Source organism: Mirounga leonina, unplaced genomic scaffold (assembly GCF_011800145.1).
Source record: "Mirounga leonina isolate KUSES-001 unplaced genomic scaffold, KU_Mleo_1.0 Mir_171, whole genome shotgun sequence".
In the NCBI taxonomy this organism is placed as follows: domain Eukaryota; kingdom Metazoa; phylum Chordata; class Mammalia; order Carnivora; family Phocidae; genus Mirounga; species Mirounga leonina.
Genome location: NW_023270436.1, coordinates 312148 through 338420, shown reverse-complemented (window position 1 = coordinate 338420; position 26273 = coordinate 312148). Strand labels below are relative to the sequence as shown.

Sequence of the window (26273 nt, the reverse complement as noted above, 5' to 3'; positions counted from 1 at the left end):
TACGTATTATCATCCTCATTTTATAAAACAAGGGAACAAGGCTCAGAGAGGGTAAGAAATCATACAGGGTCTCCCAGCTAAGGAGACCTGGTCAAAGCTACTGCACCCCACCACCCTGGAAATAATCTGCAGAGGCCCTGGTCCTGTCCTAACTCGGGCGTGTGGTTAGTTGCCGGGGGTTAAACAGGACACAAGCTGAGAGCTCAGAGACAAGAAAATGCTTGTTACTGTAAGGCTTTTAGAGATCCAACATGCTGACTGCCTCTCCCACCTGCTACGCGGGCACCTGCCCACCACCGGCCGAGCGCAGGGCCCACGTGCATCATGGAAGACAAGTTGGCACCAGCAGCTCAGATCAGAGAAACATGAGCTTCTGGTGAATGTCAGGGTCGGAATCCCCAACCTTAAATCACTGCCACTTGTCCAAAAGATTATTTTAAAGACACTTGAATATATGTACATATATATATAGTTAATGTTTATGTACATGTGTTTGTAAACTTTAACCTTGACCAGTGACAAAACAAAGCCCCAACCCCAGACAAACACCAACAGCCGTGGTCCTGGGACGGCACAGCCTTCACCTCAATGCCCTGGAGCTGGACAGCAATGCGTTCCTTCTCCTTAATGGATCTGTGCTGGGTTTCCGTCAGCTGGTGGGACAGGGACACGTTCTCAAGTTTCAGGTGCTCCAGGAGGCCTGCCTGGGTCATCTGTCCAACCTTCAGAGAGAAATTCCACAAGGTAGAAAATGGCCAGATTTCACGCCAAGTGCAGACTGGCCTATCCCTGAGGCCATGACGGTGAGGGTCCCTACCCAGCGATGGCCCCCAGGGAAAGCTGCTCCCCAGGGCCCCACCACACAGGGCTCACTGCCCACCCTCCTGCCACCTGGGCCATCTGGGTTGCTTGTGCCTAAGAGGGGCAGGCTGGCAGCCCAGATGTCAGTGGTCAATCCCCCTGAGGCTATGCACTTTGTAGCAAGACCTACACAAAAGTTCCCAGGGAAGGTATATGTGTGAGCCCAAAGATGAGGGGCCTCATCTGGCTGCAGGGACAGCAGGGACTGGGATCTGCCCCAAAAATGACCTGACCAACTATGACCAGACACATGTCATGCCCTGCCCTCCCAGTGCCTGTCTTGAGATACTTGCCAGGCTGACCTTGGCCATGTCCAGGAAGCAATACAGCCCGGGGTCAGACCCCCGGCCATCAGACAGTCAGGCCTCCTCTGACCCACCGTCTCTCACACAGAAGGTGCCCAGCACAGCCAGCCTCAAGAGGGGGCTCAGGAAAGAGAAGCCTGAAGGCACACGGGTCTGGGACTGGAACTTCCCACACAGTACTTGCAGATCTAATTTGAACACTTCTTGACTTCTGAGATGCCAGATGTGACCAGAAGTTGTGAATTTTGGGTCTAAATGGAAGCTACCCAGGGCAGGAGGAGGCGCCATTTGCTGGGATTGTGTTCTAAGGCAATGAAAGAAAAACGATCACCCTGCTCTGTCCTGCCTCTTAAATGTGCCTGGCAACATTCTATGTCACCAGGGAAAGAGGGAGGAAATGTCTTCACCACCCGAATCAGGAATGCTGACCCTGGGCTCCGGAGGTATCTGAGAAAAGCAGTTATGGCTCCCAGACTCCACTGCCCAGGGCCCTCCCTCCACTTCTGTCTATGTGAAGACACATAAATGTAGCTTCTTTAAATATTTTATGCCTCATATAAATGCACTGTAGCTTCAAGCTTGCATTAACTTCTACAGTGATTTCCAAGTATGTTGTAAATAGAATAAATGCTTACCCGTAGGGTTCTTTGGCTTAAAACATATGTAACACAAATTTAAGAATATTTCTATTTCATGTATTTGTAGACTTTAGGTTTATCTTTTTAAAAAAGCATTTGGTGGAGTTAGTATTTTACATCTTCTACTTAAGAAATAAAGTTTTAATTAATCTGTAATATTTTATCTCTGGCAGATAGGCCAGTCTGCACTTGCGCATGAAATCTGGCCAAAGGAAAAAAGAAAGAGAGAGAGAATAAAACCTATAGCTGAATTCAAAGAGAGAGGCTGACCGAGGCACCATTCAGCATCCTCGCGATCTAATTAGTCCAAAGCACCAAGATGTGGAGCAAAGTGCATTTCAGCCACTTGCCTACCATCCCGAGCGCCTCTGGAGCATGACGGGCCCAGAGGGGGAGGCCTCGAGGAAAAACGCAGGGCCCAGTGTTACTCCGTGGGCCTGGACGGTCACATGCTCCCCCACTCCTCGTGAAGAATCAGAGGTGGACATGCCTGCACCCCCAATAAAATGGAGAGAAACAAGAGTGTTCATGCAGGAAAGACCTGGTGCCCAAGCAGCTGGAGCAAAGCGAAGCTCCAACCAGGAAGGTGACATATGCTGTGTTCCGCGCATGTCAGAAACGACCCAGGAGGGCAGCGACCAGGGCACAGGAGCTGGGGCGAGAGTCCTGAGACCCAGGCAGACATGGGGTTGAGAGCTGGATTCAAACAATGGTAGGCATCCCCCCGGAGGGACTTGTCACAGCTCTGGGCACAGGAGTTCCAGGGAGGGGATTTTAGAATTAAAAATGTGCAAGCAGGGGCGCCTGGGTGGCTCAGTGGTTAAGCGTCTGCCTTCGGCTCAGGTCATGATCCCAGGGTCCTGGGATTGAGCCCCGCATCGGGCTCCCTGCTCGGCAGGAAGCCTGCTTCTCCCTCTCCCGCTCCCCCTGCTTGTGTTCCCTCTCTCGCTGCTCTCTCTGTCAAATAAATAAATAAAATATTAAAAAAAAAAAATGTGCAAGCAGAAGCTGAAAGACTCCTGGTGTCAGAGGTCGTGGCCAGTGCCTGCTCTGCAGGATGGGGTGTGGGCCAGATGAATGGGCAACATATTTTCAAAACTGTATCCATAAAATCTAAAAACAGAAAGACTTTTTGGGGCGCCTGGGTGGCTCAGTCAGTTAAGCATCTGCCTTCAGCTCAGGTCATAGTCCCAGGGTCCTGGGATCCAGCCCCGCATCAGGCTCCCTGCTCAGCTTGGGAAGCCTGCTTCCCCCTCTCCCTCTGCCCGCTGCTCTGCCTACCTATCCTCTCTGTCAAATAAATAAATAATCTTAAAAAAATTAATTTAGGAAAAAGGCAACTGTTCCACACGAGACACATCAGGGGCCATACCTGGATATGGGCCATCTCGCCCTGCAGTCTGACCCGGGCCTCCTGGGCCAGGGCGAGCTGCTGCTGGTACCACTGCCGGACATGCTGCAGAGATGAGATCTCGGCCTGGGACGCCTTCAACTTGCTGCTCAGAGTTGCTCGTTCCAGTTGCACCTGCTGGAGCTGGTTCTGCAGGGCCGTCATCTGTTGTCTCAAGTCATGCACTGAAAGCAAGCAAGCAGAGCTCAGACCACCTGCTGCACACAGGAGAGCCTGCAGCTCTGCAGGGACATGCCAAGCAGAGCCAGGCTCTCAGCAGAGACTGAGAAATACAGCTGACTCTCATTCACACTGCAATCGAGGGTGCTGAACCATGGCTCCCGGGGGAGAAAAAGGGGTCAACTGGTCAATACACAACCTTGTTTCGTGAGCGCTTATGGGTAACGGCACCTTATTTAATCTATATTGTTGATTCATCAACACTGAACTCACAGCCAACAGCACCATAACTCATGCCTAAACAAAGCTCACCTAACACACGCTCTTTTCTCCGTAAAACACACCACAGAGTTCTTGCACTAAGAACACACGACAGTGTTTGGAGTTCATTTTAAATAGTAAAACCACCCTAAAGAGCATAGAGATGCAAAGGAGGTGATGCTAAACCGTAAGAGGGCACCGGCTCAGCTGGGAGTGAGCGTGCTGGGCAACGCCCATCCTGCATACAGTGCGCCTGCCCGCAAGTGACCAAGCGTAGTACTGCTTTGGGGTCACAGACAAATTTGAGTGAGCTGGGGAATTCACAATTAGGGATCCACAGATACTGAGGGTCAACTGTGGGCCCACAAAGCCACTGTGGGTGCTGTGGCTCTGGTCCTCAAATGTCAATAAACAGAACGGGACTGTGCTGAAAACTCCACTGAAACCCACTGGTGTGCCGATACGGTCAACTCTTAACACTGATGGGGCAGCGGGGAGGCAAGGAGAGGACGGCAAGTCACAACAACCCAAAGCACACTACAAACAAAACTGGTCAAACACTCTAAAATTAAAATTATACCCAACACTTAGGGAAACACTTACCATTCTAAAGACCATTTCCAAAACTTAAAAAATGAACAAAAATGACAATTTAAGAGGATCCACGATCCCTTATCGGAAATTCTTGGGGCCAGATGTGTTTCAGAGATCAGAGCGGTGGCGTTTTAGAAAGGCAACCCCAGTCCAGACCACGGCCGACATGCCCTCAGCTCCACGTGCGGGCATTCACACCATGTGAGTGCCGGTCAGCTCTGCTGCCCAACAGGCCTTGCAAGGCAGACTTAAAAAATTATTTTGGTGCTCAGAACTTCTTGGATTTTATACTTTTCTAAAGGGACGGGGTACCACGAAATGTTCAAAGACTGAAAACAGTACACAGTTGTGTTTCTCAGCTAGCACTTTTTTCTTTCTAGTACCAGGATAAAGTCTCTGTGACAGAACTTTGTCACGTTTTCTTTTATGTCATCACATCTGAAACCTGGTCTCACGGCCTTACACGGTCCTGCAGAGCGGCCCCTACACCGCCCCCACTGGTCTGCAAAAGGAACCTCATCTACCCAGACTGCACTAGAAGATCTAAGACCTGGGCCTACCTTCAATCTCCCAGCCCCACCCCTGCCTGTCCTCCTTCTGTCAGCCAGCACGCGCAGTTGTCGTGAGCAGGCAGGCAGTCGTCTGGGCGCCTGGTGGGGTGTGCAGTATATGCCCCAGGAAGAGAAGACAGTGTGAGGGAAGGGCTACAAGGGGCTCTCTGTGCACAGCCTGCCACCAAGTTCCCCTGAAACCACCATTCCATTGGACTCTCATTCCATAGGTGATGCCCCCAGGGATCCAGCTACAGCAAAAACTGAACTTAAGGCAGGAAAAATAAAGGTTTACTAATCCACAACAGCAGTGTTACTTTTAAATATTTTAAATAGAGGGCTCCTGGGTGGCTCAGTCGATTAAGCGTCTGCCTTTGGCTCAAGTCATGATCTCAGGGTCCTTGGGATCGGCCCCACATCGGGCTCCCTGCTCAGTGGGGAGTCTGCTTCTCCTCCTGCTAGTGCTCTCTCTCTCTCAAATAAATAAATAAATCTTTAAAAAATAAATAAATAATATATTTTTTAATTTTTTATTCATCCATTCATGAGAGACAGGCAGAGGCAGAGGCAGAGGCAGAGGCAGAGGGAGAAGCAGATGTGGGGCTCAATCCCAGAACCCTGGGACCATGACCTGAGCCGAAGGCAGCCTCTCAACCAACTGAGCCACCCAGGCACCCAAATAATAAATATTTTAAAATAGATCCTGCAATTCTGAGGAATAAGCAGGCTTTGAAGGCAGAATAAGTGGAAACATTACCACCAACTACCAAGGGTCCAAAGTCCATTTCTAAGACCTAAGCCACTCCCCTTTGCTGCATGTGCAAAAATGTACAGAATTCCATGCACTCAACCAAAAACAATACTTACTTTAGAGAAGTGGACAGCATGTACATAAATTAGCAGGGAATACAACGCCTCCCAGCATATTAATGTAACAGGTCAATCCCCAGAGCAGACGAGATAAACCGCCCCCTGGCTGGGGAGCGCTCACCTGTGTTGTCCTTACTGAGGATGTTTCTCTGCATCTCTTCCACTTTGGCCACGAGTCTTTGGTACTGCTCCTCTGCCACCTGCAGGTCACTGTTGGATGACGCCAGGCTGGCATTCTTGGCTTCCAGCATGCTCTGCAGGTCAGTCATCGCTCGCTCCAGGTCCCAGCAAGACTGCTTCAGGGTGTCCACCTCCGAACTGAGGGAGTCCTGCTTCTGCTGGCTGCTGTGGCTCTGGTCCACCTGTGCCTGCAGCCTTGTGCTCAGAGCGGCGAGCTGCGCCTGCAGCTCTGCCTTCTCTTTAAGTGCCTGGGAAGACCCCCCATCAGAAACTGTCAGAAAATGAGCCACTTCCACCCTGTGCATTACGAGGGCCACCAAAATGAACGAGTGAGACACAGAGGGGAAAGCACCATGTTTCCCAAGCTTCCAGCTCTTCTAACAGGATGGCTCTCCCAAAAGAAGGCAGGTTCTCCAAACAGGCCAAAGGGGCAAGAGGGGTGACCACGGAGTCTGCTTACTCTCTGCACAGTAATACCCGAGCTGTGCAAGCACCTGCTCACCCACAAGGATGTCGGAAAACACATTTGTTCAAGAAACAAGTGCACCAGGGTGCACGCGTACACACACAGACTACCAGGAGTGCCGAGGGAACCCCACAACACCAAGCGCCGTCAGACTCAGATCCGGGAACATGCCCGCAGGGAGAGACCGCCTCCTACTACACAAGAAGGGCCCTGAGGGGCTCTGGTCAGGGCCATGGGGCACAGCGCACACAAGGCACCACAGGGACGCTATCTGTAGGATAATACAGGAGGTGAGAGGGAAGGTGGGGCCTTGACAAGCCCTAGGCCCCAGGGCAGCAGAGAACATCCAAGAGACGACAGGGGAAGGGCACAGGCTCCATCTGCCATCAGCATCTCCCGCCTACCCAAAAATGAGTCTATCGGGGGTGTGGACAGGAATTCCAAAGTGCAAAGACGGGCAGACAAATGCACATCAACACACGAGAAGAAAACCAACATCAGGAAGACAAACATCAAATTCAACAAACAGAAGAACAAATACCCAAAAAAATCGAGTTAACTGAGCAAATGCAATGAGATTTTGCAGTAAGTAGAACTTGGATTTTTACAGCAAAGCCAGAAAGGATCACATCCGTCACAATTCACACAACTCAAGAGCCAGTCAGTATCCCAGGAGGAAAAGAAGGTACAGTAAAATAAAAGCAAACAAAGGTTCCGACATCATTCATGGGGTTGAATGTGCAGATGAAGCAAAAATGCATTGGACGAGGGACAGACAGCGAAAGTCATGTGCCACCAAAATTCACCTTCATTCCCAGCAACCACCTCCTCAGTCAACACAGGTCTATGTACACAGAGGGTCGGTCTGTGTCCCAGGACCACGTCATGCAAAAAACCACATCAGGCACGAGGGGCACGTCTGGCAGAGCCGCACCCCTGTGCCCGGTACTCGAACACCTGCGCAGCCTCGACACCACCTCTGTACCCGTGTGCGTCCCTGCTCTCCACACCAAACCCAGAGCTGGCTTCCACTGAACAGATTTACCCTGACTGTCAACAGGAAAACTGAAAATTAAGGGATGGAAATAAACAGATACAGCAAAATTCACATCAGGAAAAGCAAAAGCCACAGCAAAGAGAATTAAAGGGACAGAGACAACAATTTTACCATGCCAGGGAAGTGAAATCCACCAAAAGGACGGTTAGGTATCTATCAGCAGAGCCAGGACAGGGATACGGGGAAGACTGAGGCGCGCAGTCAGACGGGAAACGAGCGCACTTCTTCCTGAGGCTCGGGGAGCCAAGGGAGAGGACACAGAAGCCCGGGCTCCACTCCGAGACAGGTGCACAACCGCACCCGACCAGCAGGCGCCGCACACCCTTCAAAGCCGCAGCACACTCGCCCGCCCGCGCGCGCCCATTACCTGACTGGCCTCTGCAGACAGCGCCTCCAGCTGCCCTTCAAGCCTCATCTTGTCTTTAAGGGCCTGCAGCATGGCGTCATGGGTCTCGGCAGCAGAGCTTTCCAGGGACACACTGGGGAACAAGGGCACGGAGCATCAGGCACCTGCCGTCGCAGGACGCAGCACCGCTCCTCCTCACCTGCCCCGCGTCTCCGGGCTCCTCACACCGCTGCTCCTCTACCCCACGGTTTTTTTAAATAAGTTAAAAGATTTAAATCAAGCATCAGTGCTCTTACAAATGCTACCAATAAACACCCCCCCACGGAGCTGGGACATCCTCAGTCAAACGTCAGCCCGGGGAAGCACCCATGCAGTCCTGGAGACACATCTGCACAAATACTGGAAAACAGCAGATCTTAATAATGGAAACGGTTACTGATCTATTCCATTTCTTACAGGGCAACAGAGTTGTGTATAAATGAAGCGTTAAAGACTAAACACATAATTAGGAGAGCAGAACAGCGCTGTCAGCTCCAGTAGTGGAGGGGCGGCCTGCAGACGGCACCCACCTGCTGCAGATGCTGTCTGTCCGACTCCGCATCTCCCCATTGACCTCCTGCCCCTGGTCTTGGTGCTCAGCTGCTGCGGCCTGGAGGACATCCGTGATGGAGGGGAACTGGCCCAGCGCACCAGCGGCAATCTCTTGGCCGTTGACCACATAGGAGGCTTCTCGAGTGCCCACGGTGTTCACCAGAAGCCCACATGTCCCGCGGGTAGACATGCTGCTGTGGGAGGAGCTGTCGCTCTCATTCCCATCGGCCTCAGACGTGTTGTCACCCGTCAGGGATGCATTCTCCAGGTGATCGTCGGCCTCAGGACACAGGCTAACCTCAGACACCACGGATGCCACACTGCTGCGGTTCTGCTTCAGAGAGCCCCTGGCAGAGTCTACAGCCGGAACGTTTCCACCAGAACTCCCAGAACCTTCGTCTTCAGTTTTGTAATCAGCCAGAGACCGAATTTTGCTTGATTTGGAACTTTTTTTCCCTTTAGGATGTGTCAGGAGCCCTAAGCTGCCCACCTTTGGGCCTCGAGGGACACTGGTGCGCAGGAAGGAATACTCCTTTGTCAGGGCCACAGCACTGGCCCGGGGCAAGGCTTCTGGGTTCAACATGAGCTCCGGGTCAAGTGTACTAGATAGTCTCGTTCTAGCCGCAGGCTGACTGGACTGAGAAAGAAAAGTACAGAAATGATGTTGGAAAGTGACAAGCAGCGTTCAAATACTGCCACCCAGAAAGGCTGCAGCAAGTACCCTCCCTGCGCAAACCCTCACACACCAGTTCCGCGCCTAGTCACGGGTCCAGCACATGCCTCTCGTAACTGTGACTTGGCATCATCTTAAAACTTCTACCAGAGCAAGTCCCTCCTCACGACCCTGCTCTTACGAGGCTTTCCTGGCAGTCCTCCTGCACTCACTCTTCTCGACAGACTTGAAATGTTCAAGTTGTTATTATTTTTTAAAGATTTTGTTTATTCAACTGTCAGAGAGAGGGAGGGAGGGAAGGAAGGAGGGAGAGAGTGAGGGCGAGCACGCACAAGCAGGGGGAGCAGCAGAGGGAGAGGGAAAAGCAAACTCCCGGCTAAGCAGGGAGCCCGATGCAGGACTCGATACCAGGACCCTGGGAGCATGACCTGAGCCGAAGGAAGATGCTCAACCAACTGAGCCACCCAGGCCTCCCTCAAGTTATTATTATTTTTTTAAGTAGGCTTCATGCCCAGCGTGGACCCCAAACGGGGCTCGAATTCATGACCCTGAGATCATGACTTGAGCTGAGACCAAGAGTCAGACGCTCAACCAACTGAGCCACCAGGTGCCCAGGAAATGTTCTAGTTAAATAAAGCCCTGCTGAATTACAACGACCTTAGATTTATAATTATTTAGGGTAACAAGCTGCTTCCAGTTATTCATACCTCCTTGTGCATTTCTCAACAAAGGAAAATATGTAGGATTCATCTAAATTCTAAGTAATATCTTTTTTTTTTTATTTAGGATTTTATTTATTTATTTGTCAGAGAGAGAGAGCACAAGCAGAGGAAGCAACAAGCAGAGAGAGAGACAGAAGCACAGTCCCCAACTGAGCAGGGAGCCCGATGTGGGGCTCGATCCCAGGACCCTGAGATCATGACCTGAGCCCAAGGCAAACGCTTAACTGACTAAGCCACCCAGGCTCCCCGATTCTGAAACATTTCTATTGCCATTTTAATTTAATTCTTAGATATTTTATTATTTTATTGTTATAAATACTATCTTTTCCCGCTATTTTTATAACTAGTCATATTAGGATAACTATTGATTTTTCTATTTGTATTTTACTGACAATTTTCTGAATCATTAATAATTTTAGAATATTTTAATAAATGATAATTTTTTCAGTTGATGCTCTGTTTTCCAAAGCATTACCAAGACCTGCAAATAACATTTTTCCTCTTTTTCAGTATTTGTATCTCTTACTTCTTTTTCTTATATTGTTATGTCAACTAGAATTTCCCAAAGGGCCTTGAAGGAGATGGAGGGTGACAGCAGACACTGTTCCCTGTTGCTATTTTGTAAAGATTTTATTTGAGAGAGAGAGAGCATGCGCGTGTGAGCAAGGGGGGAGGCAGAAAGGGTGGAGGGAGGTGGGGAGAAAGAGAGAGAATCTCCAGCTGATTCTGCACTGAGTGTGGAGCCCGACGCGGGGCTCCATCTCACCACCCCGAGATCATGACCTGAGCTGAAAGCAGGAGTTGGACGCTTAACCGAATGAGCCACCCAGGTGCCCCCCGGTTGCCTTTTCAAAATGACTGTCTTACAGAGAAATAGCCAATCCTATGCTTATTCCACGAAATCAGTGCAATCGCGACGGGGCAAGGAGACAAGGTGGGGAAAGGGAAACATCTCAAAATGATACTGGGATGTGACAGGAAGTATAAATGAGCAAAAACAGCTGGAAAAGAGTCGCGGTGCAGGGCAATGGATAGACTGGCTGGTCCAGATACTAACACAGACTGTGAAGCCACAGTAATTAGATCCACTGAGAACTGAAAAGCAGAAGACAGGCAGATGACACCAAATACGGCCCAGAAATCCATCCAAGTACAGGTGGGTTTGCAGATGTTCAAGGAGCCACACAAGGCAAGGCCGCAACTGCTGAGGGAATGAGCAGTGTGAGGACCAACCCGCTATCCACACGGGCAAGTTCCCACCTCTCGCCCTCATCCAACACATTTCAAACGGAGCAGGTTTAAATATTAAAAAAACACATTTAAAATACTTTTTATACTATCTTATACTTTTTCTATAAGAAGAAAACACTGAACCTATTTATACTCCTCAAATGGGGAGGTCCTTTTGAAATATAACATAAATGCCAAAGAAGTAACAGCAAAGATAGAAAATTTTGACTACAAATATTTAAAACTGATGTGCAATGAAAAATATGCCAGAGAAGTAGTTAAAAGATATGTCAAACAGGGAAAAAAAATTTGTAATAAAGATGAAAAGGGAGTAATTTCCCTTTTACTTTTACTTCCCTTCAGTAAGAAGTTATCTTACTGAAGACTAAGGAAATATCCTTCCATTATGTATGTATATTATATCATTTTTAAAGATGGAAAATGATGTTAAATTTCACATTTGGAGGAGGTATATAGCACCTACGTAGCAAAAAGACAGCCAACAGAAAAATGAGCAAAGACTGACAAAGACACACAAACATGGGGCGTCTGGGTGGCTCAGTTGGTCGAGTGTCCAACTTGTGGTTTCAGCTCAGATTGTGATCTCAGAGTCGTGAGACCCAGCCCTGCGTCAGGCTCCAAAGCTCGGTGGGGAGTCTGCCAGAGATTCTCTCTCTCCCTCTGCCCCTCCCCCACTAAAATAAATAAATCTTCAAAAAAAAAAAAAAAGACACAAACCACTAACACATAAAAGGTGCGAACTGCTAGGTGACACTGCTGTTCTCACCTATTACAGGACAAAAATCCAATTTTTGTTACTTTAATGCTCACAAGGATGACAACACTAGCAGTCTCATTACTGCTAACTAGAGTATAAACCAGTCCAGCCTATCCAGAGTGCAAGAAGTATCAAACTAACAAATACATAAAACCTTTACCCAATAATTTGACATTCAAGGACTTGTCCACAAAAGTATACCAAGGCACTGTGGCGCCTGGGTGGCTCAGTCTGTTAAGCGACTGCCTTCGGCTCAGGTCATGATCCCAGCATCCTGGGATCGAGCCCCGCATCCGGCTCCCTGCTCAGCGGGGAGCCTGCTTCTCCCTCTCCCTCTGCCTGTCTGCCTATTTGTGATCTCTCTCTCTCTGTCACATAAATAAAATCTTTTAAAATAAAAAACACAAAAATTGAGAAACAACCAAAATGTTGATCAGGAGAGGCTGCTAATGAAGTGCTGGTACACACGTTGCTGTGAAGGATGACGGCACTCAGGACACGGTGAGAAGGGCAGGCAGTATGAAGAACCAACCACCGTCAAGGCATAACGATGTTCTCAAAGTGTTTATCAGACTGTAAACAGGACAGAACTCTTACTTGCCATCTGTGGCATGTGAATATGGGTCTGAGCTACGTTCCTCGTGTAAGCAAAATATTCCTAAAGAAATATCCTTCTGCTCCTAGTTTAGTAGTTTTTGTTCACTTGTTTTGCATATTTTGATTTTTATCAAACACCTACCTTTTCAGCACCTGTTGAGATGGTCATAAGCCCCTTCACATGGACCTACCACCATAATGAGTTCTGGCAGAGTCTCCCCTTCTGAACTGACCTGTACTCAGAAGGGACTGCAACTGCATGCTGGCAGGTGGTGCTGACTGAGCACTGCAGTGGGGAGCACAGCTCGGCATGCAGACAGGCAGGCTCAGACCCCCACACAGCCAGCCATTCCGCTCTGAGCTTCACCGACAGCCACTCCTCACGGGGCTGAGGAGGACTAAAGGAGACTCTGGTCTGCGCACACAACAGCAGCCCCCAGACTGCACTCGGCCTCCGCCGGCCCTGCCCTGAGGGTCGCTGGAGCAGGACAGGTGGTGGTCCTCATACCAACATCTTGCTGCCTGTCTTTCTGCCTACTTCAGGGTGGGGGCAGCTGAGCACGCAGGGACCATAAGTTGGTCAGAATAGCATGTAACAAACACAATGCCCGTTTCCATCCCTTGAAGAGAAGTTATCTTACTAAAGACTAAGGAAATATCCTTCCATTTAAACCATCAGTTGTGTGTGTATATTATATCATTTTTAAAGACGGAAAATGATGTTAAATTTCACATTTGGAATCTTACATTGAACTTCTGACACATTAACCATCTAATGTTGGACGACCCAGGCAGGCCTCCGGGAGGCAGTGTGCACAGGCCCTAGCCCACAGACACGGTCTGGTTTACATTCTGACTCTCCATTTCACCACTGAGTGACCCCTGACAAGCTCCTTACCTATCTGAGCCTCAGGTTACTGTTCCATAGGGAACTGAACACAGTGTCTGGCAAGAAATGATTACTAGCTGTTATCGCTATAACTTCTGCTGGGCCATGTGGACAGACCCCGAAAGCCCCTGACCAGGCAGACGGGCCTGGTGGTGGCTCTTCCAGCCCACTCACGCTGGCTTTGGAGCAATGACACCCATCATGGCACAGTCCCCTCTTGGGAACACAAAGAGCCTGATGGGGACATGTCACCACTAAATCACTCACTGTTTAAAAGTTAGTTTAACTTTGAATCCGTTTAAATTTGAAATTCTCAAGTACAGAAGAGTTGGACAAAGTATGAAACGAACATCCAAACCCATCTGCCTAGAGTCACTCGATATGATTAAAAAGACTGCTTTCATTAGCATGCCAACCAAAGTTTCATACCCGAATAGAACTGACTTTAGCACGTACTCATCAAATCCACATGACGTGGCAGACACTCTGACACTGAATGGACCATCGGTCAGCAGACACTACACCACTAATGAAATGAACAGCTGAAACCTAGAACTGACTGCTCAAGGAGGGGGAAAAACTATACCCAAGTACTTGCAGTCTCTGCTTTTCAAAGGGCAGATACAGGAATCAAATATGCTTGATCCAAGGGAAGGCGGCCCATACGGGGCAGAAGTCACAATCCTGCTTTGATCTCCCCACAGGGAGGGAACTGCAGAAAGAAATGATCTTCCCAGAGAAGCACAGAAGGCCATCCCAGCACAGAGGAACCAACGACAGGTCCTAGAAACTATGTCCAATTTCTGTTTTCCACACATGAAGTTCCCCATCAGCTTGCTCAAGACAGGGAGACTCACTCTTTCTTGCTGGCGCTTCACCCTGTATTGTTTGAGCTGTTCTTCTAGCCGTTTCCGAGCCTGAAGTCGGACCTGCTCCTCCTTCTCCAGGGGCAAGGAAGCCTCTGTTGAACCTGCGGTAAGGAAATGACCATTTAAAAACTCATAAAGCACCAGGGCACAGAGGACAAATCAGAACAGCAGCTTGGCTGTTTTGCGTTCAATTACCAATTAAATATGATTTAACTTCAAACAAATACCTCACCTTCTAGGTTGAAAGAGCTATTTCCTGATGGAGAGACGACCGTGAGCCCTGGGCCTGCCTGGTGGAAGACCCACTGGCAAAGCACGGGGTCTGTGCTCACTCCACCAGTGTGCCACTCCCCCCAGGCATCCAGCTGGAAAACGGCTCACCTGTGACTTGCAGCAACAAAAGAACTAAATCTAAAGTCAGTGCCAGGGCTGAGTATTCTGAGGCTCAGGGAACCTCAGCTCCCACGAGGCTCCAGCTGTGCTCGGGACATGGTATAGGAGCACATGGGCAGTCGTGTCCACAGAACTGTACTGAGGGATAATCCGAGCGTGTGGTCAGGGGACACCAAACACGCCTTCTTCACACGGCCGCATCTGCGGATACGATCTGACCCACGGCTTGTCTAAATTCCTGCGGTGAGTCACGTTACAGTCAAGTTTTGCAAAACCAAAAGGAAAAGGCTGTTCACAGTGACCCATTCAGGACTCACCTCAAAGTGAAGGCTGAGCAGGCATCCCCGCAAGGCCTGGGGCTGCTTACCTCAGTTTCCTGACAGAGGCAACTCCGGTCCAGGGGCCAGGCTCAAGGACAGGAGGGGAAATGACAACTTTTTGGCCAAAAACAGAATTTAGAATATCTCAGAACCCAAATCTTTTATTTTGGGTAATAAAAGGGCTGAATAGTGAGCAAAAGGTATGACAGCCACAGGATTCTTTCACACTCAGCACCGTGCACCTGGAATGCTGCCAAGGGCACAGCCAAGGTCAGCTACTAGACTGGTAAGAGCGGGAAAATGTCGTAATTTAACCACTTTACAGACAGTACCATCTTCAGATGTAGATTCTGAGAAGGTAAGCAGCTGTTGTTTTAAATAATCCCTAAAACCTCAGGGGCGCCTGGGTGGCTCAGTCAGTTAAGCGTCTGACGGGGGGGGGGGTCATGGTTTTGACTCAAGTCACGATCTCAGGGTCGTGAGGTCGAGCCCCAGGTCAGGCTCCACGCTCAGCAGGGAGTCTGCTGCAGATTCTCTCTCTCCCTCTGTCCCTCCCCCGACTTGCGAGCACGCACCCCCCCACAAAATAAATACAAATCTTAATTATAACAATAACCTCTAAAACCTGAGATTGCCAAGAACTTCACTAGGAACTCACCAAGTCATTACTAATGTGTGAGTTTATCACTGAAAAAAAGGTCTAGTACTTTTCACAAGGCTAAGGGATCCACATGGCAAAAACCTAGGGGTCTACGGCCTCAAGCAGGGAGCCCAAGTCAGCAGACTCAGGGCTGGGTGCATACTCGCCAAGAGGGGCAGCTGGTAGCCGCAGGATGCCGCCATGTGGGCACCTGGGGTTAGGGCTCACAAATCCCTACAATCAAGAATCCAGACTTTTATGTGACAGCTCTGGACTTCAATGTTGACAGTTAAAAGTTATTTTGTTTCTTTAACGTAAGCTCTACACCCAATGCGTGGCTTGAACTCACAACCCCAAGATCAAGAGTTGCACGCTCTACTGACTGAACCAGCCAGGCACCCCTAAGTTTGCAGAAATTTTAAAAAACATATTGCAACCCTAGTAAAATCATGCCTGTGAAGAAAAGAGCAAACAATCCAAAAGAAAAATGGGCCCAACAAATCAACAATTCACAGAAAAGAACGGCCAAACGGCCAACAGGTAGAAGATGCCCAAATGATCAGGGAAGTGTGAGCTCCAAACTGAAGTACTGGAGAAGAACTGTGGCACAGCCAACAGGCTGGTGAAACTGAAAACAGCGCCAGCCTGGGGCAGCCCGTGCCTCTCAGGGTCCTTAGTGGCATGGCGATGGGGCCATGCACGATGGAAATAAAGATGCCACTGTTTGGACCAAAAATTCTGCTTCTGGGGTGTAGCCCACAGAAATTAAAGCACCAACACGTGTGCCATGGCGCTCTCCACAGCTCTGGTCACGTTGGCCGACGGAACAAATGCAGAGACCCAGCCGGCCACGCCAGGGGCTCCTGACCAGCCTTCCAAGAATGAATCTGGAGTTGCATCAGACAGCGTAGGGGCAATCTCCACATGGTAACACTAAACAGGAGATACAGGATATGACAATCTAATCTCTTCTCAAAACACAATGACTGAAACCTGGGTGTTTGCAGGGGCTATAAAGGATTGTGTGAGAATGTGGCTTGCCTGCAGGGGAGGGGCGTGAGAGGTAAAAACGGCATGTGTGGTACGATCCCATTATGTAAGATCATGTGTGTCTGTGTATGACAAACGTGCTGGAAAAAGCACTGGATGTTTCCAGGGCTCACAGGCTGCCAGTTTGTGACCTGTTCATCCCTGGGTTCCCACACTGACTAAAATAATAAAGAACGCTGTCAAAGTTTAGCTCCCTGCTGACTGCTTGCTCACCATCCACGGTAACAAAAGACATGCCGCGCAGTCCTTTAAACCCAGACCTGGAGCAGCATCCCCAGTGTCGACCAGGAAGAAGTGTATTTTCTCTCTAAAAGGGGGCCACTTGCTCAACACACAACCCACCACAGGGATAAAACGGCGATGACAGAGGGACGAGCAGCAAGCTGGTCAGGGCACGTGCCTCTGAAGGGTGGTGAGTACCAAGGGATGCAGGAGGGGGTTGGGGGAGAGTGGGGAAGAGCCCAATGGGAACAGATGCTTACACAGTTGCGTTTCTTGCATAGGAAGACTGAGTCTGAGAGACTGCAAAGCTTCTTTTCTAACACTGCCCTCAGCACTAGTCCCCTGAGACTTCCTTAGGTTGTCAGGGAAACCAGCCACACCTGGAGAGGCATCGGGACCCCCTGGGCTTGTGGGGGAACCGAGAGGTGACGAAGGGTCTGGGAACGGTGGCGTCGGCCCATTCTGACAGGTGTCGCCCTTGCTGGGTACATCCAGGCCTCCTCCTCCTCCATCTGAAGCTCTGTGTACCTGGACACTGGCACCTGGAAAAGACAGCATGCTGGGCCATCATGGTTTTAACAACTAGATCAAGTTGTTTTTCAGACACGCAGCTAACACAGGACAGAAGGGACTCTAGATGCAGGAGAATGAGCTATCTCCACGCCCCATGAGACTGTTTGCTCTGGGAGGAGAGCAGGCCTCGCTCCCCTCACATCAGCGGGTGCTATCGGACAAGCGGCTCAACTGCTCATTGTGGAATCGAGATTGTGGGATTTAAGTAGTAATGTTTCCTTTTCATTTAAATAAGACCAATGAGAAATCCCATGAAAGTCTGGTTTTAAAAATAGCGGAAGGAAATCAATGCTAAAAACACAGCTGACAGCGTTCCTAACAGGCGCCGGAAACAGCGCGCTCATTAGAGCGACAGCCTCACACCGGGGCAGTTCCAAAGTTGTTTCACAGCATAAGTTCATCCCCCAAAACGAGAAATCTAAGGCAAAGAGGTACATTAACTGACCCGAACAATTACGGCAAAGAGTCAGAGTCTGTGCTTCTGTCTGATGAACACCTGCTAGATAAAAACCCAAGTTTAAACAGTGGTGACTATACACCCACGTATCCAGCTCAGTTTTACCCACTAACATCACTATACACAGATTTGTCATACACTAACTGAAACCTATTTCCTTGTCAAAAGAAAAAAAAGACTTCTTACAATTAAATGATTTTTACCTTCCCTGTCCCCTCACCCCGGTCAGGGAGCCAGTTGGCAGTCAAGAACCAAGATGGCGCCTGGAGGGAGGAAGGGAGGGTCCAGGGGCCTCTGGGTGTGGTTCCAGAGGTTCCAAGGGCAGCAAGGTCCCAGCCTCCCACAGGGATCCACACCACTTGGATCCCTGGATGTACCCAGGATGCATCCAGGAAATTGCCGTTTGCCCAAGGAAATTCAAAATGGGTTTCTGATACTTGACATCTGAGTTCCAACCAATACAGCGACTCAGTCATGCTTCCTGAGAGGAAAAACAAAAGGGGCACCACAGACTCAAAGCAGAGTGAGGAGACTGGACCACAGCCCTGACCCGACCATCTGCTCTTACGCAAACATCCCTTTGGCTCCATGCTGGGTGAGGGGGAAGGGAAGCCTGGATGTCACATACAAGGTAATCAGATCAATACCACTTTCTGATGGGCTTATAGATCTGGGAGAGACTCTACATCTTCCTGTTTACATGACAAAATAATTTTTTGAGCATTATATTATACTTTTAAAAAATATAAAAGAAGGCCCAAAAACATTAAGACTATTGTTCCCAAACAAAAGCCAAATCGTGGATAAACAAGTAACAAAGATGATGAGACAATGACAAAACATGGCTACTACCACTTCCCACTGCGTCTGTCGGAGTACTTGTGTTTTATGCACCATTCTTTCAGTCCTCACAACTATCCTATGGTGCATGCACCATTACTCCTCCACTTACACAAGAAGTGAAATGAGATCAAATACGAACCCTGCTGGAGAGTTCAAGCTCTTAGTGACGGATCTAAGAGCGGGCTCCCTATCCCTATCCTGCTGTTACCAGCCTTGCCAGGCACTGAAGGAGCAGTAATCAACAAAACCATTTTAGGTGCCTGAACATCATTTGCAAGAACAGAATGCAGGGACACCTGGGTGGCGCAGTCGGTTAAATGTTTGCCTTTCGGCTCGGGTCATGATCACAAGGTTCTGGGATCGAGTCCCGCATCGGGCTCCTTGCTCAGCAGGGAGTCTGCTTCTCCCTGCCTGCTCTGCCTGCCACTCCCCCTGCCCGTACTCTCTCTGACAAATAAATAAATAAAATCTTATTAAAAAAAAGAACAGAACACAATTTCTGCCTGCAAACCAGTATTACAGACTCTACGACTTCCAAGCACACATTGCACCGACCCCCCTAAACAGGAAGGGGCATAAGAACCAAGTGAATAATTCACCCTGTAGTTCTGACACATGAATAACCCATCAGCTAACATGCAAATGTGGTCCAATAATCCTTAGATCACTACTGGGCCATTTCTGGATCCCAGTTAGTAAAACTCAGGCAACCAACCGACAAGAAAGGTAGGACGTAAGGCAGGGAACAATGTGTCAGTGAAGACCCACAGAAGACGTAAGGGGAAAGAACCCACTGCTGCATCCTGCTGGAGCACAGCATGGGACAGCTCCTATCCTGTTTAACACACACGGTACTTGATTTAAAGTTGCAACTAAGAAAAAACACTCATCTCATTAGTAAAAACACACTCTGAACATAAAGTTCGTTATGGTCTTACACACCACAGTCTTGTTCCAAAATGCAAGAGGATCCACGTCCTCCTATTTAAAGGCAAAATGTCAGCAGCAGAGTAACCACTGACTTACACTGGGCTTCGTCCCACTGGTCAGGCGGTGCCGGTGAGCCTGGGGGCTTGAGGAGGGCCTCCGGGTCGGCTGGGGTGCCACTACTAGATCCAGCTGGCGTTCCGTCCATGGTCAGAACGGCACAGGCTGGGCTGTCTCGGGGGCTGCAAGCAAGCCGCCGGCAGGTGCGGTTTCAGCCATCAGCAGCAGCCAAGAGCTTCTGGGAAGAACCACACTAGGCTTTCCATTTTGGGGAGATTTAAAGTCTCAAAAGTGGCTTGAAATCAAACCAAGTAATATCATGTTACCTGAAAGGAAGGAAAAAAGAAAGTATTATGAATCTTCATTTGTCAGATTTGAGTAATAATTCCAAGACTAACATTTGGCTCCCAACTCACATCTATATAATAAACACAGATTTATTCATTCAGCAGACAACCCTTCAGTACCTACAATATCCTAGGTTTTGAGGATAAAATGCTGGACCAGCCACACCTGGGCCCGTTCCTGAAGGAGCTTCATGTCTGTACCGGTGCCAGTTAAGGGCCATCCTGCCCGGGCAGGGCTGGAACTGGAACTATAAGCACCCAGGGAGCCTCCTAGCAGAGGCAGGGCTTGGGAGGCTGAGGAACTGAGTTGTTTGTTAAAATTTAAGTAATTTGAGTCAAATAGCCACATGTGGCCAGTGACGTCTGTACTGGACACGCAGGCCTAAGCACTCACAGGGCTCGTAGGGCAAGCTCCCCTCCCAGGAGGCCTGACCTGATGGTGGAAGACGCAAGTGCACGGAACATGGAAACAGTACACTGTATCACGGGAAGCACAGGGAGTGGACACATGGAAAGGCAGCCACCTGGGAATCGGGGTCCAGAGAAGGCATCTCATAGCAAGTGACCAGTCTTGTCTTTCATTTCTGTCAGGATCAGCTTTTAGCCCATCCTACTAGGCTAAGTTTAAGGGAGGAAAACTTCGCCCCAAGTTCGGTAACCGGTTACCGTTCTGGAAGCATACCGAAGATATTCATAACCTGTTCCTCATCATCAGATAAGGTTTGAGCCACCATTCATTCTGCAGAGATGTTGGCATTTTCTTCCTTTGAAATAAGTTTCACACTATTCTACATACTATTCTGTGTTTCACGAGTTTCAGGACAAAAATTTACATGACTTCCTTCTTCAGTGTACAAATCCCATATAGACATTTCAGATAAGAGCCTGAGCAGTGGCCACACAGGAAAGGGGGGATGATGCTGACACAGCAGGAGGATGTGGGTGTGCCTCTTTCTCCACAATCCTCTCTTGCCGTACCCCTGGACCAGGCAGCACTGGTAGTTGACATAACCTGGTCTTACCCATGATCGAGTGACTAGTGATGGCGTGTCCCCTGTGTAAACCCAGGAGTGGCTGGCTTGCAGCTCTAACCATCCGCATGTTCCACTCTGCTGTCCAGCACCCTACAGGCCAAAAGATGCTGTGGCTCAGTACTAATGCTGATAAGAATATGAAAAGGTTACATGTACCATTAAGTGCAGAACCAGCACTAAGGGCTGTACCAGAAAGAATCATGATAGAATGTGCGACAACAGGGGAGACAACAATCCAACCAGCTAATTGGAAAGCACTGGGTGTCAGTGTGACTCAGTGTCTGGCTTGCGTAAATATTTGAAGACTGAAACAATACCTGGATCACAGAAATGGAGTTACTAAGGCTGGCCAGAACGTGATCCTGTCTGCAATGAGTTTTCTATCTTGTTTTTGTCTCTACAATAATCAGTAACCTCTTTCATCCCCAAAGCCTTTCTGGGGTGGGGGAGAAGGGGGGATGGACAAACAGGCTCTTGGAGGCTCCACACCTGTCCGTGCACATCCCACAGGGCCCTCCAAAAATCACCATTCCACACGGTCCCAGCTCCATGGAAAACCACCTGGCTACTACAGATGACTGATCCTATGGAGATGTCCACAAAGCAAGGCACGGCACATGAGCAAAAGGATAGCCAGGCTGTCCCCTTGATCACAGGCTTGCCACTTCAAGAACATGTAGCAACAGAGTGGACCGTGAAATGCACAGGGCATACTGCATGTGCTGCTCATCCTGACACATTCTTTAACAAAAGAAAATGTCTGCATTTTGCTTTCGAAAGTGGCGGCATACTCTGGTTTCTCTTCAAAACACCAATCTTTCGCCTTCAAATGTGGCGGCAGGGGTGAAGGTGTGTAAATCACCTGTCCCTCTGATGCCTGAAAGGGTAACAACGGCAGATGAGTGCTTTTCAAGCAGAAGCTGGTTCCTCTGCCATGGATGCCTCTCCCCCCTTGACCACCACGCAAATTCCCAAGGACCCTTTCATGTCTACCATTCGGCACTCCTCTCAAGTCTCTCCTGGGCCTCAGATAAAGTGCCTAGCCCACTCCTTTCTGCCGTCGAGATAACCCCTCTGTGTAAATGTGTGTGTGTGCCCATCTCCTCCATCATGCTGCAGAAACCACCGCTCCAAGTCTGCCCCACCCCTCAAACATCCCCTGCTCCAAGCTGTGCTCAGCACAGGCTACTGACTTCAATCTTTTTTTTTTTTAAGATTTTATTTATTTATTTGAGAGAGAGAATGAGAGACAGCACAAGAGGGAAAAGGGTCAGAGGGAGAAGCAGGCCCCCCGCTGAGCAGGGAGCCCGATGTGGGACTCGATCCCGGGACTCCAGGATCATGACCTGAGCCGAAGGCAGTCGCTTAACCAACTGAGCCACCCAGGCACCCCGCTACTGACTTCGATCTTTGGTTCTGCCAAGTTCCACCCCTTAGCAACCAAGCTAGTGGCTCCACAATAGAGTGTTTGCCTCCTGAACATCAACACTGCCTGTTCAAATACAGAAAAACTATTCCTACTAAAAATACTTGGAAGCTACAGTCCCAGCGAGAGACAAAGAATGCCCCTGGGAGTTATCAACTGGCAGAGGACATGTAATGGCCACACCCCGAATAAGCAACGTCACCTGGGTAAGAAGGAAGAGGAGGCAACCAGACAGACTTCACTCATGTACTAGAAACAGAACACACCAACCGGACAACGGAAGGCAGAAGGGTGGCCGAGGAGCCGCGGAGGAGAACGCGCGCCACCGAGGCAAGCAGTGACAACAACACTTGACCCTGACACTGTCCAGGAAAGAGGAACTCTGGCTGAGATGTTCAAGTTCCACCAAACATGGAGACAAATGCGTCAGGCCATCTGAGCCCGATGCCAGCACATACTCCACTCATTTAATTCCCTTTATTTGGATTTCTTGAAAAACAAGAAACCTGCTGAATCCCGAGAGGTCCTACCCACTTCCGAGTTGGATGATGCAGCCCTCCACCAATATGAGACCCTGGGACTGGGGTAACGTGTCCTGGTAACTCTTAAAGATGGCTCCTGTTCACGTGCAGCTCCCCCTGCGGCCGGACAACAGACAGAACTCACTGACTGCCCAGAGCGGCCTCTGGCGAGGTGGCATGTCCCTGTAGGTAATAAGCTGGCACTCTCTGTCCTCAGTCTCAGGTGAACTTTACTTAGCGTGACTCAGTCATCAGGGTCTCATTCCCTCACTGCTGACAAAAACAGGGCAAGGAGAAGGGTCAGACAGCTGGGAGCACAGAACAAGGAAGCTGTTATTAGTAACATGCATTCCAGTTCCTAGTTTCAAAAAAACCTGAAATATCAGTCTTATCACAGTAGCGTTTTTGACCACCTGCACTTTGCTGTGTTTCCTAAAGGGAAGAGACGGGGCAAAATTAGGACTTATACAGTGTTCCTAACTCTGAATTCATGCCATCTGACATTGAGAGACTTCATACTGAGAAAACTGGCTCGGGCATGTGCGTGTGACTTCTGGCTTCCCCCACACAGCCGGTTATGTGGTTCCAGATGCACACGAAGTGCTCCTCGTACCCCGCCTCGTTTAAGTTGTTTCCACCGGCAGTCAGGAACAGCATGCCCAGAGATCAAAGAGGACTTCCTCAAGAAGGTAACGTCTAGCTGAGGCCACACCAGCAACCACCGGCAAACAGCACCTGGTGTGCAAAGCTCTGCAGAGCAGTGCCACGGAAAGGGTGGGCTCCAGCGTCAGTCCTGACTCCGCCACCCTCAGGTAAGGTCCTGGCAGGTTCCTCAACCGCTCTGCCGTTTTCCTCGTAAGCTAGATGATGACAAAAAGAATACAAAATCTTGCCAAGATTAAATGCAACAAGGCACAGGCCTGTCCCACAGCCTCCATGAACGGTCACTGAGTATTAGTGTTGTGTTCCCTTCAGCTGCTGCTCGTCAGCACTGACAGGTGAAGCCAACCGAAGATGCTCTCACTTAGGAAGTGCACTGCTGAAGGCGACTGGCAAAAACAAAAAGCAACGCTACTTCTGAATCTTGGCAACGCCAGATGATTTTTATTTTCTTTTCTTGCCACCCAAGGTGCATGAACTGAAAGCGCTCATTCCAGAAACGGGTTGGCAATGCGAAAGGAACGATCGGAAACGGTCTGAAATGCGTGAGGCACCTGTAAAGGCAGACTCCGTGCCAGCGGTTTCCGATCACACTGGCAGTAAAACCCAAGCCTCCGACCACGGACTAGGAAGTGGCCGGCCACCCGCATCCCCGTCCCCCGTCACTGTCCTCCTTCTCACTGCAGCCTCGACCCACTTCTTCACGGCGGTCACCAGGGTTACTCTCCCTCTGCCCGCAACACTCCCGTCCCGCCACAGAGGCCTCCCCGCAGACCCACCCCACAGCAGCACCGACTTGCCGTGCGCACCGGCACCGAGGCTGAGTTCGGAGTCCGAGGCCCGGCAGAGCGCCTGTCGCGCCACTACCGCCACCGACGTCTGCAGAACGAAGGCCGCGCCGTTCGCCGGCTCCGTCCCAGCGCCGAGCCCGGCCCCGGCCCTCGGGCAAGGCCCGCGCTCAGCCCCCGAAGCTGGCCGGAGTCCAGGCTCAGGGAGGGGCGAGCAGCCGCCGGCACTGCCCGCAGCCGGCCGCCCGCTAGCCTCCCGACCGCACGCAGGCTCGCCAGCCTGGCAGAACTTCTGCACAAGGACGGGAGCCCTCCCTCACGCGCCGCGCGGCGCTTCCCAAGCAGCCCTCAGCAGCGGGGGGCGCCTGACAGAAATCGCGCCCCGCGCCGCGGACACAGCGCTCGGGAAGGGCTCGCCGGGCGGGGGGTCAGGAAGCCGGCTCCAGGCCCCGAGGCTACCAACGGCGAGCTGCGGGACCGACGCGGGGCGTCACCGCTCCGGCTGGAGCCGCGTCCGCCCGCCCAGGCCCGGCGCCCCTCGCCCGCTGCCTGGCCCCCGCCCCGACCGCGCCGCGCCCCCCGGCCGGCCCGCGCCCTCCCAGGCCGGAGCCCCGGCCCGGGCGCCTGCCCGCGACCCTCACCCGGGCGCCGTGGAAGCCTCGGCGGCTGCCGGCCTCGCTACTCCAGTGGAGACGTGGCCGCGCGAGGGGCGGGGCGCGGCGCGGCGCGGCGACCGGCTAGGACCCTCCGGAAACAGCCTGGGCGCGCTGCCTCCGTTCCGGGAGACACACCGTCCACTTCTGCCGGCCAACAGCCGCCCTCGGGCCGGGCGGCCCCGACCGCAGGGTGGGACTCGAGAGCCCACTCACAACTGGCGCGAGGCGGACTTCAAAAAGTAAGTTTGCGAGTCTCTCCCTTACGGAAATGCAACCTCTGAACTTGCAGCACAACTCCAGCCGGAAGCTAAACAAGAGAACTTCCGGCGGAAGTGGCGTGGCCAGGGCTCGGGTCCCCGCCCCGCCCCAGCTGTCAGGCTGTGGGCGTGGTCACCCTCGCCCCGCCCCCTCGGCCCCGTTGCGGGGCGTGGCTAAGAGGCCCGGGCGCGGGTGGGGGCCGATGGGCGGAGTCCGTGCAGCTGGGTGGGGTGGGCGCCGGGGCTGGTCCCCGCCGCCCCTCGAACCCCGAACCACCCCCTCGCCCCGCGCCGGCTCTTATTTATCTTAAGGTGCCAATGCAGAAGTGACCCCTGCTGCGGAGCCATAGCAAGGTCTTAAAAATAAATAAATAAAAATGCCGTTGGAACAGGCCCCGAGGTTTAGGTGAAGGGTTTTTTCCTCTTTTTGTCTACGGGTATGGAATTGTTTCTGCACCGTTTATTGGAAAAACTGTCCTTCCCGCATTAACGTGATTTCGCACACTCGTGCAAAATCAGTCGGCTGCTTGTGGGGTGTTTCGCGGTTGTCGGATTCTCCCTGACGTCCTCCGTGGCCCGTCCCTCGCTCACACCGCGGCCCCCAGCGCCGCAGCCCTGACGTTGGGCCGGGCGTTTCTCCCGCTTTGCTTTTCTCGGGATTGTTCCGGGTATTTGGGGACCCATGCCCTCCCATGTAGATTTTGGAATAAACTTCCTATGTGTATAAAAGTCCTTCCTGGGATTTTGATAGAATTGCGCTGAAACTATAGACCGATTTGGGGAGAATTGACATCTTTCCTATGTCGAGACTTTCAATCCGTGAAGGTGGTATGTCTCCCACTTAGGTCTTCTCTGACTTCTTTTGACATTTTGGAATTTTGATCGGACAGATCCTGTACATGTTGGGTTTTTTGTTGTTTTTAAAGATTTTATTTATTTATTTGACAGAGACACAGCAAGCGAGGGAACACAAACAGGGGGAGCGGGAGAGGGAGAAGCAGGCCTCCCGCCGAGCAGGGAGCCCGATGCGGGGCTCGATCCCAGGACCCTG

At 50.7% G+C, this 26273-nt stretch overlaps 1 protein-coding gene across 10 annotated transcripts in view; it reads right to left on the bottom strand.

Annotated features, from left to right (window-relative positions):
• The window catches only part of GOLGA3 (golgin A3), a 44677-nt gene extending 19626 nt beyond the window's left edge, over positions 1–25051 (bottom strand). For 2 of the 10 annotated variants that reach the window (XR_004681373.1, XM_035016761.1), the window contains exons 1-10: positions 24951–25051; positions 19573–19859; positions 17692–17745; positions 16934–17215; positions 14037–14149; positions 8269–8927; positions 7721–7832; positions 5772–6078; positions 3177–3379; positions 585–722 (exon numbers count right to left, since the gene is read on the bottom strand). Coding sequence is in view for 9 of the 10 variants with exons in the window: in XM_035016761.1 (XP_034872652.1) it covers positions 585–722; positions 3177–3379; positions 5772–6078; positions 7721–7832; positions 8269–8927; positions 14037–14149; positions 16934–17215; positions 17692–17745; positions 19573–19681 (1977 nt within the window). In the remaining variant the exon portion in view is untranslated. Of the gene's footprint in view, positions 1–584; positions 723–3176; positions 3380–5771; positions 6079–7720; positions 7833–8268; positions 8928–14036; positions 14150–14280; positions 15186–16933; positions 17216–17691; positions 17746–19572; positions 19860–23474; positions 23722–24330; positions 24771–24950 lie in introns of those variants that run through there. The other 8 variants (XM_035016762.1, XM_035016766.1, XM_035016764.1 and 5 more) reach the window with 8 other exon arrangements.
• Positions 25052–26273: the final 1222 nt, after the last annotated feature.